Source organism: Vicugna pacos, chromosome 16 (assembly GCF_048564905.1).
Source record: "Vicugna pacos chromosome 16, VicPac4, whole genome shotgun sequence".
Classification (NCBI taxonomy): Eukaryota; Metazoa; Chordata; class Mammalia; order Artiodactyla; family Camelidae; genus Vicugna; species Vicugna pacos.
This window is the reverse complement of record NC_133002.1, coordinates 12,423,631-12,441,921: the sequence shown is the minus strand read 5'-3', so window position 1 is coordinate 12,441,921 and position 18,291 is coordinate 12,423,631. Positions and strand designations below refer to the sequence as shown.

At 39.0% G+C, this 18,291-nt stretch overlaps 1 protein-coding gene across 6 annotated transcripts in view; it reads right to left on the bottom strand.

Moving 5' to 3' along the window:
* The window catches only part of LOC140686469 (leucine-rich repeat-containing protein 37A3-like), a 34,433-nt gene extending 18,115 nt beyond the window's left edge, over positions 1-16,318 (bottom strand). For 4 of the 6 annotated variants that reach the window (XM_072940723.1, XM_072940721.1, XM_072940719.1 and 1 more), the window contains exons 1-6: positions 16,128-16,186; positions 13,723-13,794; positions 8,440-8,511; positions 7,766-7,846; positions 3,456-3,527; positions 2,826-2,900 (exon numbers count right to left, since the gene is read on the bottom strand). In XM_072940723.1, the coding sequence (XP_072796824.1) occupies positions 2,826-2,900; positions 3,456-3,527; positions 7,766-7,785 (167 nt within the window). In that variant the 5' untranslated portion in view covers positions 7,786-7,846; positions 8,440-8,511; positions 13,723-13,794; positions 16,128-16,186. Of the gene's footprint in view, positions 1-2,825; positions 2,901-3,455; positions 3,528-7,765; positions 7,847-8,439; positions 8,512-13,722; positions 13,795-16,127 lie in introns of all 6 variants that reach the window. The other 2 variants (XM_072940720.1, XM_072940722.1) reach the window with 2 other exon arrangements.
* Between the last annotated feature and the right edge of the window lie 1,973 nt (positions 16,319-18,291).

The window sequence follows — 18,291 nt, the reverse complement described above, 5'->3', positions numbered from 1 at the left end:
ATTTAAAATCTTCCCACAAAGAAAGCTTCAAGCCCGCATAGCTTCCCTGGTAAATTCTACCAAACAGTTAAGGAACAACTAATACCAATTTTACACAAACTCTATCAGAATGTTGAAGAGGAGGGAATAGTTCTCAAATCATTTATAAGGCCAACTTTCAACATATCAAAACTGGACAGTGACATTACAAGAAAAGAAGACTACGGACCAATATTTCTCATAAACACAGATGAAAAAATTCTTAGCAAAATTTTAGCCTATCAAATCAAGGAATATATAAAAAGATGATACATCATAACCAAGTAGGGTTTTTCTCAGTAATGCAAACTTGGTTTAATATCGGAAAATCAATGTAATTTATTGAAGTTAAAATACGAAAAAAGAAAAACCATATGATCATGTAAATAGACACAGAAAAAATAGGACAAAATCTAACATCCATTCCCGATTAAAGAAAAAACCAGTCCGCAGGAAACTAGGAATGGCAGAAAGCTTCCTCAACTTGATAAATGCCTTCTACAAAAAACCTAACATCATATCTAATGGGGAAAGACAAAGTGCTTCCTCTCCACAATCAGGCAAGGATGTCCACACTCATTATTTCTATTAGATACTGCAGTGAAGGGTCTAGCCAGTGCAACAGGGCAAGAAAAATAAATAACAAACAAACAAACAAATAAATAAAATTCACAATGGAAAGGAGGAAGTAAAACTTTCTTTGCAAATGACATGATTATGTAGAAAACCTGATGGAATCTACAAAAAAAACTACTGAAACTAATAAATGAGTTTACTAAATTTGCAGAGTGCAAGACCAATATACCAAAAACTAATTTCTCTCAACAAATAATGAGAAATTAAAGTTTTAAAACACTACTTAGAGTAGCATTAAAAGTATAAAATACTTAAGAAAAACTCTGACAAAAGATGTAGAACATCTGCACACTGAAAATTATAAAATATTGCTGGGAAAAATTAAGGAAGACCTAAGTAAATGGAGAGATATAACATGTTCATGGATCAGATGATTCAATATTGTTAAGATGTCAATTTTTCCCAAACTGATTTACAGATATAAATCCCAGTAGGCTTTTCTATAGAAAGTGACAAGTTAATTCTAAACTTCACATGGAAACGTGAAGTTCCTAGAATAACTGAAACAACTATGAAAAAGAGCAAAGTTGGAGAACTAACACCACCTGATTTCAAGACTTATGAAGCTACATTTTCAAGATATTCTGATATTAGTGGAATGATAGACAAAAAGACCAAAGGAACAAAACATAAAGTCCAAAACTAGAGTGATATGAACTAATGACTTTTAGCTTCAAAGGCAGTTGAGTAGAGAAGGCATAGTCTTTTGAACAAATTTTGCTGGAACAATTGAATATCCACACACACAAAAAAACCAAACCATATACATAAATGAAGTCAAATTGGTTCAAAGATCTTTACATAAAATCTAAAAGTATAAAACTTCCAGAAGAAAATGGGAAATTTTTTATGACCTTGACTTAAACAGGATTTCTTAGACACAACACCAAAAGCATTGTCCATTAAAAAAAAAAACAGACAAATAAGACACGATCAAATTTAAGAATTTCAGCCCTGTGAAAGACTCTTGAGAGAATGAAGTTAAATCACAGAATACGTAACAAATTACATATTGAATACAGGATTTGTTTCCAGAATATATAAAGAACACTCAAAACTCAATCAAAAATATAGACAAAAAATTCAAAGATACGTAGATGGAAAAGAAGCATAAGAAAAGATGTTTGACATGATTAATCATTAGGGATGCTGCACTGAGATGCCACTATGTAATTATTAAACTATCTAAAGTTAAAAATAATGACCATAGCAACTGTTGGCAAAATGTGAAGAAAATGGAACTCTCATACCTGCTGGTAGAGATGTAAAATGGCTGGACAATTACGGAAAATGGTCTTTCAATTTAAACATACACCTATGAATGATCCAGCCACCCTACTGGCAGGTATTTACCCAAGACAAATGGAAGTATACACACATACCTAATAGAGAGGTTAAAATTTTTCTTAAAACCTGAAATATAAGGATCAGGTAAAGCTGTGGAGCAACTGCAACTCTCATGCACTGCTGTTGGGAATGCAAAATGGTACAGTCATTGTAGAAAACAGCTTAGCAGTTTCTTAGAAAGTTAAACATGCACTTGGCATAGGATGCAGCAACCCCACCCTTAGGTATTTTGTCCCAAAGAAACGAAAACATATATTCACACAGAATGTATGTTTACACATACATGAGGGGTTTCAGCGGCTTTATTCATAACAGCCAGAAAACCAGAGACAATTCAAGTGTTCTTCCCCTGATGAATGCATAAACAACTGTATATGCACACAACTGGACCACTACTCAGCAATAAAGAGAAATGAACTACGGACAGGAATAACAGCACGGATGAATCTCCAGAGACTGGCTAAGTGAAAGAAGCCAAAAACAAAAGGCCGCATACCCTATGACTTAACTTACAAGGCATTCCGGAAAAGGCAAAGTTATAGGGACAACAATCAGACTGCTGGTTGCCAGGGCTGGTGGTGGGAGGAGGGGACTGACCTCAGAGGCACATGAGGTGACTTTTGGGGCTGCAGAAGTTTTCTGTATCTCAGATGTGGCAGTGGCTATATAACTACACATTTGTCAAAACAGCAAACTCTGTAAAAAGAGTGAATTCTACTATATGAAAATTATGAAACTTATGCAACAATAAACCTGACTTAAGAAAATAATAAAACTTATAAAAAACAATGAACTGAAAATAAATGTAATAAAAATCAACTTACAGTTTTTTCAATTCAACGCTTATCATGAGGATTCTTTCAATTGTTGTAAGCGAGACTTCTGTTTTTCCCAGGTCTCTGAAGGAAAAGCCCAAAGAGGCATGATATAAACCCAAAGACATAAATTCTACACTTAAAAAGATAATTAATATGTGATTATTTCAATTCTGGCTTCTTACTTGCCATAGACAGTAATCCCAGGGAGCTCTTATTGAAGAAATTTAAATTTACTTGCATCATTAAATTACTGACCTCGGTCGGTGCTGAACAGGACCATCTTTCTTTTTTTTTTTAACCATTATCCTACCTCTCAATCTCAACTACAACCACCTCTCTTGATTACTTTTTTTTTTTTTTAAATAATGTACACTTTATTCCATTTTGCTTTCTGGGATAAATCTTATTTTTATATGTTTGATCTCTATAAGGGTTTTTCAACACAATTTTCTTCCTCTGCTGGCTGTCTTAACACGTATACATTCTTTCTTAATCCTTTTCTTTACCAATAACTCTTACCTCAATAACCCAGTTAAAATTTAAATTATGACTTCTTAGCCAAAATCCTCAATCTCTGATGACAGTAAAAAAGAGCAGAAATCAACTCAAGAGCCATAAGACTGTTGCAATACTTACAAATATCGTAATGCTGGCAATTTAAAAAGGTAAGAATCTTCAACTGTCTTCAGGGGATTATGACTGAGATTTCTGAAAAATAGAATGGCAGTAAAATTATCTGCATTTTCAATAATGTTCATGAAAGTTTATATTCATTTTTATGGCATGAAACTTAAAGGTAAAAAAGAATCATTTTCTGAATTTACCTAGAAATCACCCTTAGAATTTGTAAAGTTCTCTTCATTTGGGAACTACCCAGGTGTCTAGATGATAAACTAGAGAATAGAAAGAGAAAAAAATAGAGGGGGAAGTGGATAGCAAAGAAAAAAATATGCTAAAGAACTTTTTAGGTCAAAAACCCAAGAAGGGACTATGCTGGTAGGAAGCCCTTCCTCTGTAAGAAATACTATTTCTAGTGTCCTCTGTAAATCAAGGCATTTTTCTTTAATCTCTAGGAATTTTTTAAATTTCATGTTTTAAACTACCCAGTTAAAGACAAAAGTGGGACCAATCCCTTGTTTCTGGAGCTGAAGAGAAAAATACAAGAGGAACTGGGGAGACCCACACTCCCATTGCACACTCCCATGTGTGTTCTTCTGTCACAGCCATTGCTACCATGTGTGGGGTCACCTCCTTACTTGTCAGTCTCCTGGATTGTCAGCTCCATGAGAGCAAGGACTATACTTTATTGTCATTGTCATCTCTGTGCCTGACACAGTGCCTAGTATTTATTAGGTACTTAAGAAATGTTTGTTGAATAAACATCATTTTGTTTATATATCAACAAAGTGACAAATTCATTTTTTGAACAAATTTTTATTCCAAAACGCTGGAATAGATTTTCTTCTCAATTCTTTGAAACAAACAAGAAAAAGAAAATAAATTTTAAAAACCCAAAAGAAACAAGAAGAAAGAAAATTTGCCTTTAGGTTAATTAACTCTATTCAAGAATCATTAGTGTACTTTTGCAGAATATTATAAAGATAATCAGAACTAATGCCTTTTGGATTGCCAGGTATCTATGATTAACATTTAATATTTAATCCTCACAGTAACCTTATGCAATAGATAATATTATTATCCCATTTTACAAATGAGGAAACCAAGGCACAGAGAAGTTATATAACTTGTCCTAACTCATCAAGCTAGTAAGAAGCAGAGCTGGAATTTGAACTCAGTTCTGACTCCAAAGCCTGTGTTTAACCTGTATTTAAAAGAAGAAGAAGAAAGAAGAGGAAGAGAGAAGGAAGAAGAAGGAAGAAGAAGGAAGAAGAAGGAAGAAGGAAGAAGGAAGAAGAAGAAGAAGAAGAAGAAGAAGAAGAAGAAGAAGAAGAAGAAGAAGAAGAAGAAGAAGGAAGAAGGAAGAAGAAGAAGGAAGAAGAGGAAGAAGAAGAGGAGGAAGAAGAAGGAGGAAGAGGAGGAAGAAGAAGAAAGAAGGAGGAGGAGGAGGAGGAGGAGGAGGAGGAGGAGGAGGAGGAGAAGAAGAAGAAGAAGAAGAAGAAGAAGAAGAGGAGGAATGTGTTTAAAATAATTTATTACTTTAACCTTAATTTTGAGGGCACTAAATATAGAAATACCTTTTCAAATTTCATCTCCCAATCTGGGAGAGCCTCTATGAGAATCACACTTTCTCTTATATTTCTTTTCTTCAATTATCTCCCATGATTAACTACTTCATTAGCCTATGGTCATTGAGGCTTTAGAGATTTTAAACCATGTTGCAGGCTAATCAGTAAAAACGGTGGAGTGAGGACATCTGAAAATTCATCCCTCCATAAAACAACAACAAAAAAACTCACAAAAATTATCAGAATCAACTTTCTCAGAACTCTGGAAATTTAACCAACGGGCTTGTGGCAATCTGGGGAGCAATTTATTTCACAAAAACACATTAACTTCTGTCAGGACAGTGAGATCTGTATGGCTTTAGCTTGTCCTAGACCTTTGCTCTCCATGACAGTGGGAGCCTTCAAACATAGCCCATGTCCTAATAACCAAAACGTTCCCCAACTTGGGAAAGGAGACAGTCACCCACGTGAAGGAAGTGCAGAGTTCCACACAGGATCCACTCAAAGAGGAGCACACCAATTCACATAGTAATCAAAGTGACAAAAATCAAGGATAAGGAGAAAATATTAAACTTAGCAGTACAAGTACCTCCTCGGAGAATAAATAAATAAATAAATAAGAGTTACCTCCCACCACCAAAACAAAACACAAAGGTAAAAACGGTGCTTTATTAATTAATTAGCTCTTGGCTCATCTTTCAGGGGGACTTCACATTCAAAATAGACTCTAGCACACCTCTCCCTTGTTCACCTGGGGTTAGTCAATAACATAGAGGTTTCATTCAAGAAACCATCTGAGTTATAATTACGTGAAACCCACCCAGGCTTTGTGGGTCTTGAGCCTCACCTACTTTGGAAAAATCCTGTCTAATAAAAACATGCAAAGTTATGAACACAAAAATCACTAGTACCCATCCCAAGACCTTGGAAGGGACCTAGGTAAGTGGGGAGCCCTACAGCTTCAGCTTCATTTAATTGATGATAAATCCACCTCAGCTGGGGCCCTTTTCCAGACTTAATTAATGCAGGGATAAATATTATTTGAACTTATAAACACCTCAGTAATGTAATAGGCAACAAAATGACAACTCAAGGGTGGCACATTCTAGACTTTCTACATTTGGCACAAAACAAAGGAGGAGCCCAGCCCCCAACACACACTTACTGTATTCTCACAATCTTTTGAAAGTAACTGTGAATGAATTTTAGGAAAGCAATATTAATTTATTTCCAACACCAGCTCTGATTCTTTCATTAACTTTTTCTGCCACTTCAGATGAACACAGAAATTCAAGAAGATCAGGCTCATGCCTCTTGCATGACCACCTTTTCTAACCCACCACTCATTTTCTGCTTCCTTGCTTCCCTACGTGGCTACCTTGCTGCAGAGATGCTAGCATGGCTCTCATAAGTTTTACCATCAATTTTCTTCCAGTATGAAAGTTTCTTGGGGACAAAATCTTTGGCCTATTCTTCTTTGTTACCCCAGCACTTAGTGAAGTGCAGACACACAGTGCACATGGCACTCAGTGAATGTTTTCCAATAAATTCAGTCATTTTATCGACTGTGATTCCACAATTCTTTTTCCCCTGGCTCGCCTACATAACCATAAGGAAACTTAGATCCTTATAAGAGACTATTGGTGTTATAAAATGTTTAGGAAAGGTCATGAGTTTAAGACACGGTACTAATGCTACTAAAACCTCTTGGCGGAGGGACCTAACAAGCCCACGCTCCGGTGCACTGGCAAGAGAAAAACTGACCCTCCATTCTCTTTCCACAAGTTAGGCACCAGCAAGCTAATGAAGCGGGGAGGGAGGCTGCCACTGGTGGGCATCTGCAGAACTGTCAGTCCAGCTCCAGACGCACCCTCGACACCTTCATTAACCCAAAGTGAACTTTGTGAAACTGGATTTCTGAACCACAACACAAACAGGAGAGTCTTTTCCAAAGCCTGATTTAGAGGAGGCTCTTCACCTTGAGTCTAAAATCCCCTTCAGGCCACTGAACCTACCTGCCGTCATCTGCTTGTGACATGGAGAAATCACAGAATTTTCAAGGTTCTGAAAAACCCACGCTTCTTATTAGAAGTAGTCAGAAAAGAAAGTATAGAGAATTCAGCTATAGCAAGGTATCTTCTTTATATTGTTCACATTACAGCTTAACACAAACATCCATCCCTCAAAGGTTCCTATTGGCCACAGATCATTCACCTCAGACTAATATAGACTTTTTGAAAAATAATGTTTTGGGTAGTTGGGAAGAGAGGTGGGTGTTCAGGAATTCTTTCCGCTTTACCATTTAAAAGAAGCTGATACTTGAGAAGGCACCCATACCTGTTGCTCCCTGAAGAATTTTGGGCTAAACTGAGTTCTTTGCAGCTCTGTGCTGCATAAATTTTAAGTAGTTAGGAATTTTGCACATGAGCAGGAATTAAATTCAAAAGTGTAATTTCAAGTACTATTTGCATATTGGAGCAACAACAATGGGATTCCGTGACAATGCTAATTTGAGTGTTTCTGTTGGGTGCCTTTTATTTTATTGCTCGTGCCAAACATCAGTACTAGGGAAAGCAAAGTGTTCCATATATGAGTTAGACAAGTCTCATGGCCTCTTTGTACCATAGTTTTCTCATTAAAAAAAAAAAAGAATGGATTTCAAGATATAATTTCTGGAATCCACAGTGAGCTTACACCCAGATAACCAATTACCAATAACCAAAACATAGTTTCTTACATGTATTCATCTATTTTACTTACATCATCTGTAAAAACTGCATTCCATGCCAGGCCTGGAACGTTCCAAAGCTCAGATCTACTATTAAATTACAACCAAGATTGCTACAAAAAAGAAAAAAAAAAGACACAAGCCAAAGAAGAAGAAAAAAATGTTCTATCAGAACTTTATCCTTTGGCAGTAATTCTAATTTATATACAATGAAACATGACCTCATTATCCTTTCAATACACTAAAGAAATCTCAGTGTGGAAAATAGTTGCTTGTGAGTTATAGTTTCATGATTATATACATGGTGCATGAGATACAGAATGGTAAATCCTCAATAAATATTTGCGATAAGTGATCCTTTCTTCTCTAGCAAAGGGCAGTACTACTGACATTTTGGGCCGGACAACTCTTTGATGTGGGGGGCTGTCTAGCACCCTGTAGGGGGTTTAGCAGCATCTCTGGCCTCTGTCCACCAGATGGCAGCAGCATACCTACAGTTCTGATAACCAAAAATGTGTCCAGACATTGCCAAATGTCATCTGAGTGCAAATCTTTGCGAGAGACAAAAAGGATTAGCTACATGATTCTAGTAGATTTCTAAACTAAAATTTTAATGTTTCCAAATCAGTAGCAAATTAATTTTTTATAATCATATTTATAATTTTATAAAAATTCCCAACATAATGAAGTTATAATTGTAACTTACACAAACTCCAGAAAAGGTAGTGTTTCAAATGTACCGCTTTCAATAAACTTTATTTTATTGCAAGATAAATCTCTAGGAAAAGGAAAAGGAAGATATTACCTCAATTACCTACTAGATATCTAATTAGTAGGAATAACTACTAGAGGTTAGAAGAAGAATAATGAATAAGCAGCTTCTATATAACATCTAAACCTTATGAATTGTTATTTAAACCTTCCAAAGCCCCTAACCCTGCCCTCACCTATCTTAAGAGTCTCACTTTCATTATGTTCACTAATAAAACATACACCTATATAGATGTTGGTAGATTTTGGAGGTAATGTTTCCTCAGAGCAGAAGAATTGATTAGATAACCTTTTGTGGTCTCAACAAATTCTGGATTATAAACTCAAAGTTTTTAACCTCCATATATAATTATAATGTTTAATGTGAAAATGAATACTCTATTTACACACCTCCCATTTTAATTCTGCTTTTCTATGCCAATTCAATACCAGAAAAAATAAAAGATAGCCTTTCACATGACTTGAAAGGAACTGCTCCTCTTACTAATGTCTAATTTGAACTAATTCAGTGTTATATCAAAATATTGACTTTTATTTGAAACACCCACTCTTGACTATAGCTAGCTATCTTATTTCCACTGATTCTTAGTGTTCCCTTTCTACTGGGGGGGGGGGGTGCAAGTGTCTTCTGACTGGTGTTTGCACCTCTAGTCTCTTCCTTTCTCAGCCATCCTGTACAGTCACCAGATTAACTCTCCAGATGTGGTTCTCAACCATCAGCATCACTTGTGAACTTACTGAAGAAATGCTCAGCTCTACTCTGGACCAACTGAATCAGCAACTGTGGGGCATAACTTGTGCTTTAACAAGCCCTCCAACTGACTGATTCTGCTGCAGGCTCGAGTCTGTCCGAGAGCACTGCTGTGGGAACGGGGCAGCCTGGCGTGTTACCCTCGGCGTGTACTCTGCAGGTTCTCAAAGCATGCTTCCTGTGTTTTGCCTCTCTCCTACCTTCTTTTTGCAAATGTACTCTTCCCAAGATGTCTGTCTGATGACACACAGTGGCCCTTTAAGGTCCTATTCAAACAACGCTGCTGTAACATTTTCCCTGATCCAGTTTGGAGTCTTTCTTCCCTCTTCTGAGCTCCAAAACCAACTTAGAGCTCTCATTGCCCCTCTCCACTTCTTTTTTTCTTATATAGCTGTTTTTGCAGCCCATTTCCTCTGAGTATAAACTCCTTGAATGTATGGACTAGACGGGCTCATGTGCATTGTCTATCATGGTTAAAGCCAATGTGTGGACACAAAGCGAAGTCAGATATTTTTAAAATAAACAATTAGCTGGGGAGTGAACAGGAGGAAGAAAACGACTGTTTTAGAAGAAACACTCCCTTTTCTACACCTCTCCAGCACTCTGTCATCCACTTAGTGTTTCTGTATAACGGTTTGAGCTTATGTTTTTTTTCCCCCCTGTAAGATCAGGATTTCCTAGAAGGAACTGTTTTACCTATCTTTGTGTTTACAACACTAGGCACACTGCTCAGCATATTCTTTTTTACTGATTGACTTTTTTTAAATGAGTGAGAATAACTTATGCTAACATGAAATAATCTGCTAAGAGGGTATTTCATAGTAGAAGTAATTAATGGCCCAATCCACTGTGCAGTTATCTCATTTATTTTTCTCCACACTGTGTTTCTAAAGTTTGGAGCCCAGATGACAGAGGGACCCAGGAAGACTAATACAAAAGTGGTTGCCCCTTAAGGCTTGGATGGTTTGATAGTTAAAAGGACTATTTTTAGGGTCATGTGAGGCTCCTTATACCCACTTCCCTTAGCCTTCTATATTTGCAAGAAGAATCTCTTTGCTAAAGAGCATCATTAGTTAGCTTAGTAAGGATTAATGACATACACAGCTCTGGATGCCATGGACAAAGGATAAAAATTGATCTTTTATAGCAGAGAACACAGTATCTCCTTATTTCTAAGTTAACAAAAATACTATGCAAGCATTTCTTTCCTTGTACAATGAAAATGCAGACTTTTTCATTTTGTAACTAGTGAAGTTAGGGACATTTCTAATATGCTTATTTGGTGTAAACAGTTGTAACTATACCACTTTAACCATCATCTTAAACATTTTTAATATTGGTGTAACAATTCCTGCATTGAATCCTTAACAACAGTCTGTTCTCTTGGTAACTTGAAATGTTCTGAACAATACTGTTTACATAAATCATCTACTTTAATATTTAATATTTAAATGTGAATTTAATTTAGATGAAAATTATGAGTTAATGGCATTCATATTAATGTAAGTGTTCTATATTTTCTGGTCCTGTAGGTGACAATCTGAGCTTTACTTTAATTCCTCTCATTCTACTAAAGCACCTTTTTCACACCTTTTCTGTGAAGGCCACACAGTGAGTACGTGAGGCTGTGCAGGCCACACACAGTCTCTGCCGTGTGTTTTCCTTTGTTTTTTTCCTCCGTTTTCCCACTTACAGCCCTTTAAACATCGTCCTTAACTTGGGTGCTGTGCAAATACAGATCATGGGATGGATCTGATCCGTGGGCCATAAACTAAATGTAAGTGGATGGTATATGAACACTTACATAATAAGGTTCATATGGGTGTCTATAGTTGCTCAGACCACATTACCACTTTTCCTCTACAACTAAAAGGTATTTTTTTATCTATATCTTGTCTATATAAATTTAAAAATTAAAAATGAATAAGAGGTATTTGATGCTAGAGATGGGCTGGGACCCTACAGACTTAGAGAATTATAGAATTTTATTGCTAAAAAAAAAACTGTAGAGGTTATTTAATTTAAACCCCTTAATTACTTTATCGATAATATAACTAAGAACTCATAAATAAATGATTAACTAATTAACTTACAAATACCGGAGGACTAGCAAGCCTTTAAATGAATCCTTACGTAACTCAGTCAAAGAATTATCTCTGAGAATTCTGAAAAACGAAAAGGGTATTTTTGGATCAAAATGCAAAACAATTACAATTATTTACTACATAGGACTAACTCATATATGTAGGGGAAACCTGGGTAACGGTGCCACCTAAATACCCTAACTGTTATTTTAGACATGGTGTTCTCCACTCCGGTTTCATTTAATCATTTCTTCTCACATCTACCTTTGTGTCCATCTCTTTCCATCTCACGCACACACACAAGCACGCACGCACGCACGCACACGCACACCCCTATCCACTCTTCCTCACCAAATCATGTATTTAATGCCTACTCTTCAGATCACAAGTCCTTGGTTAGAACCGAACTCTGGGCAGCACTGATGCTGCAGAGCTGCCATGCCTTTCTCGCTTTTCCCAAACTGTATCAGGAAGTCCCAGACAGAGTATATTAGGGCTGGAAATGAAGACATTTGATTTTTTTTCCCCACTGAAATTTTTTTCAAAATTAAAATATACGTAAAATATACATACCTGTTCACTTTAATAATTAGAAATCCCCATGTAACACCATTCACGTCAAGAAAGAACACAGCCAGCGCCCCCGGAGCCCCCGCTGTGCTCCTTTCCAACTGCAGCCCTCTCCCTAGAGGGAACCACTACCCTGACTTTAATACTACTTCCCTTCCTTTTCAAATGTAGTTCTGCCTTTTATACATCAGCCACAAAGAATATAATTTATTCTTGCTTCTTGAATTTTATGTGAGTGGAATGATTTATGTATTATTCTCTATGTTCTTTCATTCAACAATATTTTGTAAATTTATTTTATTCTTGCATGTAGCATGTAGTGCTGCATGTCTAGCAGCATGTGGCTACTGAGTACTTGAGTGGCTAATGTGCCTAAGGAGTTGAATTCTAATTTAATTTACTTATTTTTAAAATTAAAATGTAAAAACTGATACTCAATGTAATTATCGGAAAACTTTAAGTGTGTTTGCAACAATTTGGGTATGTGATACAACTTTTCAACTGCAAATTTTAACAAATCTAAATACAAATAAAATTTAGCAACAAAATTGACATTTCAAAGAGTTAGTACGGACAAAAACTATGGAGACTCTCTCATTAATTTTTATACAGATTACAGGTAGATATGACAATACTTTGGATATTTTTGAAGACTTAATACAAAAAGATGTAGAATATCTTCTCAACAATGCAATTTGGAAGTTATATTTATGATTTGTCTATTCAAGCTGAATAATACAAACTGCCATGAAAAATGCCAGTTAACTGCTTTGAATATAGCCTTCCCCCTAAAATCATTATCTTCTTTAACCTGACTTATCTACAAATCAATTTAAAAAAATAGAAAAATGAGTAAAGGACAGACAATTCGGAGATGAAATACAAATGCTCAGCACACATATAAAGATATTTAAATTCACAGGTACTCAGGAAAATTCAAATTCAGATGGAAGCCCTTTCATTCACCCTTCAGATCAGCCCAAAAGATGGAGACTATCCAGCAGTGGAAGGGTGTGGGGAAACAAAGGCCGTCAGGGAGTGCTGACTGGAGTGTAAACTGGCACAACTTGCTTGAGGGCAATTAGAAGTTTGTCTCTACATAGTCTTCACCCCAACAATCCCATTTCTACATATCTATTCTACAGAAATACCTGACAGGTTCACAAAGATGCGTGCACAAGGATGTTCATTGCAGCAGTGTTTGTAACAAGAAAACTGGAAATAATCTAAACACCTTTCAATACGGGCATTATTAAACTGATGCATCCATACTATGGAATATTATGCAGGAGTTTAAATAAATGGGGCAACCCTCTATGTACTGGGAGGGAAAGAAATCTAAGATGTATCATGACATTAAAGAATCATGTTGCAAGATTTTATCACTTAAGGAAAAAGATATAATGAAGTCACACAACTAACTTATTTTGTTATCTGTAAATATGTATGTAGTCAAATACATGGAAAAGAGTCTGGAAGGACTGTTTTACTAAACTCCAAATTGTGTGGGTGGGGGATTAAGGCACAAGAAGGGTTTTCACTACACATGTTATTTCATTCTTCTATATGGAGAATATAATCATGTATTATTGGTATAATGGAAAATAAGTTTAAGTTGGTTCTTGCTTATTTGAATGAGGGCCTGCCAAGTTTAATTTTTTAAATAAAAACAGAATTTCAATCAATAGTTTGGTTTGGAATGTGAAGGGGGAAATACCTTTTAACACAGCTGTTGACCTCGGAATTCTGGACCAAGAAGAATCTGACAAGGCAGTCAGTGTTTTGTATGCATATTTGGAGAGAATATACTCACAGTTTCTCCGTCCAGCGGTAAGGCTTCCAGGTATTCTCATCGACGTAAGAAATTGAGTTTCCTCGGAAATCTCTGTGAAGAAACACAGTTCATATCCTTAAATAGGTAGGGAGAGAATGAGCAGAATAAGTGAGAGAATCATGGCAACATTGTGGGGAATACTCAATGCAGAAAAGACCAGCTTTCTAACTCCCACAGCTTCTCAGCTTCCTAGTGGGCACAATTCCTAAAGATACAATAAAGATATAATGTGACACCACTGGCACAAGCAATGAGGCATCTCCTCAGAACCTGAACTTCCTATCCGTCCAATTTCTTGGATATATATTGCCAAATGTTTTGAATGTAAGTCTTTTTTCTCCCAAAGTCACTTATGTGTCTAAAATGACTCCTACAAATCAATGATAAAAATGGCAGAAATGTATCATGAGCAGCGAGTAAAGAAATCTTATGCCAGGTAACACCAAAGCTTTGGCTCAGTGCTCTCTAAATCTCTCCAGGTATTGGAAGGGCAAGGGCAGTTAGAAATTAGAGACTAAGATGGAAATATCTCTCAGACATACTGCATAAAGAAAAGCACAGGTCACTGAGCAAGGAGTAAAGTTATTACCTCCTTAGGGGAAAAAATACAAAGGAAAGAGACTGGAAGGAAGGACACACATCCAAATAGTAACATAGTTATCTTATGGGTGGGAGGGAGGGTGGGGAGAGAATGTCACATTTTAGCCTGTATACTTCTATGACATTTTCTTTTAAACAGTGAGAATGCATCCATGACTTACACATTTAAAAGAAGCTGTTAAGTGCTTGAGGTTCAGTTTCAACCACTAACTGTGGATGGCTTTGAAGCTTTACCTTTAGCTTTGTCCTCTTCCCTCAGCCACAACGATTTAGTTTATATGCACAATTTTCAGGGGGATCAGAAATAAGTCAAAACAGATACCTGTCTGCCCACCTGCCTATGGGACATTTCCACTCAAACATAAGCCTTCTGGTTGCTTTATGTTCATCAATAAAACTGAATCCATTTCCCTCAAACTGGTTCTCCTTCCCAACTGTATTTCCACCTGTTGTACCACCATCATTCTCCTCATCAACATATTTTTCTCTCCTGTACCCCTCATCCCCTGACTCTAGGCAGTTACTGAACCTTGTCAGTTTTCCCTTTGTCATGCTCTCAGGATTTCCTTCTCCTCCCGTCACAACCATGCTAATTCAGCCTGCTCTCACTCTCCTCCTAGGTTTTGCTACAGCATTCTGTTTGGTCTCCCTGAATCCAACCTTCCTCTCTAGATCACACTACAGATGGAATCTAAAATAAGCTTCATGTTTTCATCATTTCTCTCTTTACCTTGAAAACTTTCAATGGCTCCCCACATCTTATACCATATTTTTCAAATCCCTATTTGTAACAGTCAAGGTTTTTCATAGGATATCTTTCATTGGTGCTTAACCCAGTACTTCACAGCTAGACTGATCTCTTAAATCCTGGTGATTCCTGCAGCCACGCCTTTCCCTAGACTATACTCTCTATTTTTAATCTAACAAATCATAGCCAGTCTTTAAGTTCCAGCAACAGTTTTAGCTTATCCATGCAGTTTCCCCTGACCTCCACACCCCAGTGATTCCAGGTTCTGGTTAATTTCAGCACCTTTCTGTATCTGTTAATACTCAATTACACATCACCTCCCTTTTAAGGCGTGTTCTCATTCCTCCCACCTATCACTGTGATGTTCTGGAGACAATGCCATACTTCTGTGGCTCCCACAGTACTTAGCCCTGGGTTGGGCATAAAATGGGTGCTATACATAGAAATACTGAGGGCAAAGATGAGTAATCAGTATAACTGAGGGACTGAATAAAAATAATGGCTAACACTCAGATATATGCTAGGCACTGATATAAGAGCTTTACATGTATTAACTCATCTAAATCTCACAATAATCCTACAAGACGGTGACTATGATAATCCCCACTATCCAGATGAGGAAACTGAGTCACAAAGCTAATAAACGGCAGACCTGGATTCACACCCAGGTAGTCTGACTCCAGAATCTCTACTCTTAACCACTTTGTTGTATTAACACCAATGAGATGGGGAGAGGGACATGTTGCTGTAACGAGGATGGAGCAAAAATGGGACAAGACAAGATGTTAAGAAATTAAACAATGGAGTAAAAAATGGAGAAGGAAAAAGAGTAGGGGCAGTTATAAGTAAAAGACTGGAGAAGAAAAAGCAATAGTAAGAAGGCGAATGAAGATAAGAAATTGCTTTTAAGAGAAACAAAAGGTAAAAACAGCAGCCAGTGTGAGCTAGGGAGATGAGGAAGACCCAGGAAGACCTCAAAGAAAGGCTGCCAGGTCAGGCAGGAGGCAGAGAACAAACGAGGAAAAGCAGTTCTTACAGGATGGTGAAGGTGCCGTTGTAGTTGCTGGGCTGCGGCACGGGCACGGTCTGGAGCCTCTCCTCTGGGCTGAGACCAGTGCAGGACAAGCTCTCATTACTGCAGATGCAGAGCTCACAGATGTTCACACTTGTGGGAGCGCTCTGTTTCGGTTGCTCCTTTTCTGAGGTACAGAATGCACCACCGAAGGCTCAGCTGAAGCAGGTGTCTTCAGTGACCCTGGGTGCCGAGTTATGGTATCTCCCTGACCTACAGGTGGAACTGTGACTCGAGTCAGGTCTGGGTGTGCAAGTGCCACCTCAGGAGGAGGAGCTGTAGTCTTCCGGAGGACTGTAGCATGTTGAGCCTCCATAGCAGGTTCTGAAGTCATGGTTAGCTCCAGGTCTACGTGATGAGGTGTGACGCTGGACGGTGTTGTGTGCTGACCTTGACCCTTACTTGAAGTTGGAATGGTCACCTCCTGATGGGGTGGATATTCAATAACAACCTCCTTTGGTGGCTCTGGAGGCTGAGTTGGGGTCTCCTGCTTGGTTGGAGAAGGTTCAACATCCACACTGGATGCTCCAGTTACAGTAACTTCCAGGTCCACAGTGTGAACTGTGACTGGAGTGATGCTTAAAGGGGTGAGTGTCACCTCAGGGCGTTCTGGAGGGGGCGATGTGGAATGTTCAGCTTCCGTAGTAGGTTCTGAAGTCACGGTAAGCTCCAGATCCAAAGGTTTATCTATGACACTAGATAACATTAGATGCTCAGGGTGATCCTGGTCTGGTGTGGGAACTGTCACCTCCTGATACAATGAAGGCTGATGGGGCTCTGGAGGCCAAGTTGGGGTCCCTCGCATGGTTGGAGAAGGTCGAGCCTCTGTATCAGGTTCTGGACTTAGTGAAAGTTCCAGATCCAGAGGTTGAACTGTGAACTCAGTCATGGCTGGATGCTGAGCCAGCACCTGCTCTGCCTGTGGAGGTGTCACCTCAATGTATGTTGGATGAGATGTCATCTGCTGCAGGGCTGCAGAGTGTCCAGCCTCTGTAAGAGGCCCTGGAGTCATGGTAAGCCCCAGGTCCAAAGGTTTATCAGTGACACGGGGCGAGCTGGAATGCTGAGCTTGATTCTGTCCTGGTGTTCCAACTGTCATCTCAACCTCCTTAGGTGGCTCTGGAGGTTGAGCCGGGGCTTCCTCCTGGACCGAAGAAAGCCCTACCCCCTCAGGGGGACCTGTAGTGTGAGCTGTGGCCTCTTGTTGTCCTGGGAAAGATTCAACCTTCCCAGGGTGCTCCGGAGATGGAGAAAGAGGCTTCGACTGGATTTGAGAAAATTCAGCCTGCTCGGGGGAAACAGGAAAATGAGCAGAGCCCTCCTGCTGCTCTGGAGAACTTTCAGCCTCCTTAGCAGGCTCTGGAGTGACCGTAAGTTCCAAGTCCACAGGTTTAAGTGTAACACTTGACAGGTTGGAGTGAGCTGGATACTTACTTCCAGGTCGAGCTGCTGCCTCATCACTCGCTGGAAACTGAGGTGCATTCTCACCAGGGAACCCCAGAACTTGCGCTGGGGCCTCTTGCTGGAGTGGGGCAGAGTCATACTCAGGGCGCTCTGCAGGCTGAGCCTGGGCCTCCTGAGTGAATGGAGGAGGTTCCGCCTCCTCAGGATGCTCTGCAGGCTGAGCCTGGGCCTCCTGAGGGAATAGAGGAGGTTCCGCCTCCTCAGGATGCTCTGCAGGCTGAGCCTGGGCCTCCTGCTCAAGTGAAGGTTGCACCTCCTCGGGGCTCTCTGGAGGCTGAGACGCAGCTTCCTCTTGGACAGGAGAAGGTTCCACCTCCTCAGGGCTCTCTGGAGGCTGAGGCAGGGCCTCCTGCTGGGCTGTGGTAAAGTCGCCTTCCTTAGCAGGCTCTGGAGTGACCATAAGTTCCAAATCCACCGGTTTAAGTGTAACACTGGATGGGTTGAAGTGAGCTGGATACTTACTTCCAGGTCGAGCTGCTGCCTCCTCACTCGCTGGAAACTGAGGTACAGTCTCACCAGGGAACCCTGAAACTTGCGCTGGGGCCTCTTGCTGGAGTGGGGCAGAGTCATACTCAGGGTGCTCTGCAGGCTGAGCCTGGGCCTCCTGAGCGAATGGAGGAGGTTCCGACTCCTCAGGATGCTCTGCAGGCTGAGAGGGGGCCTC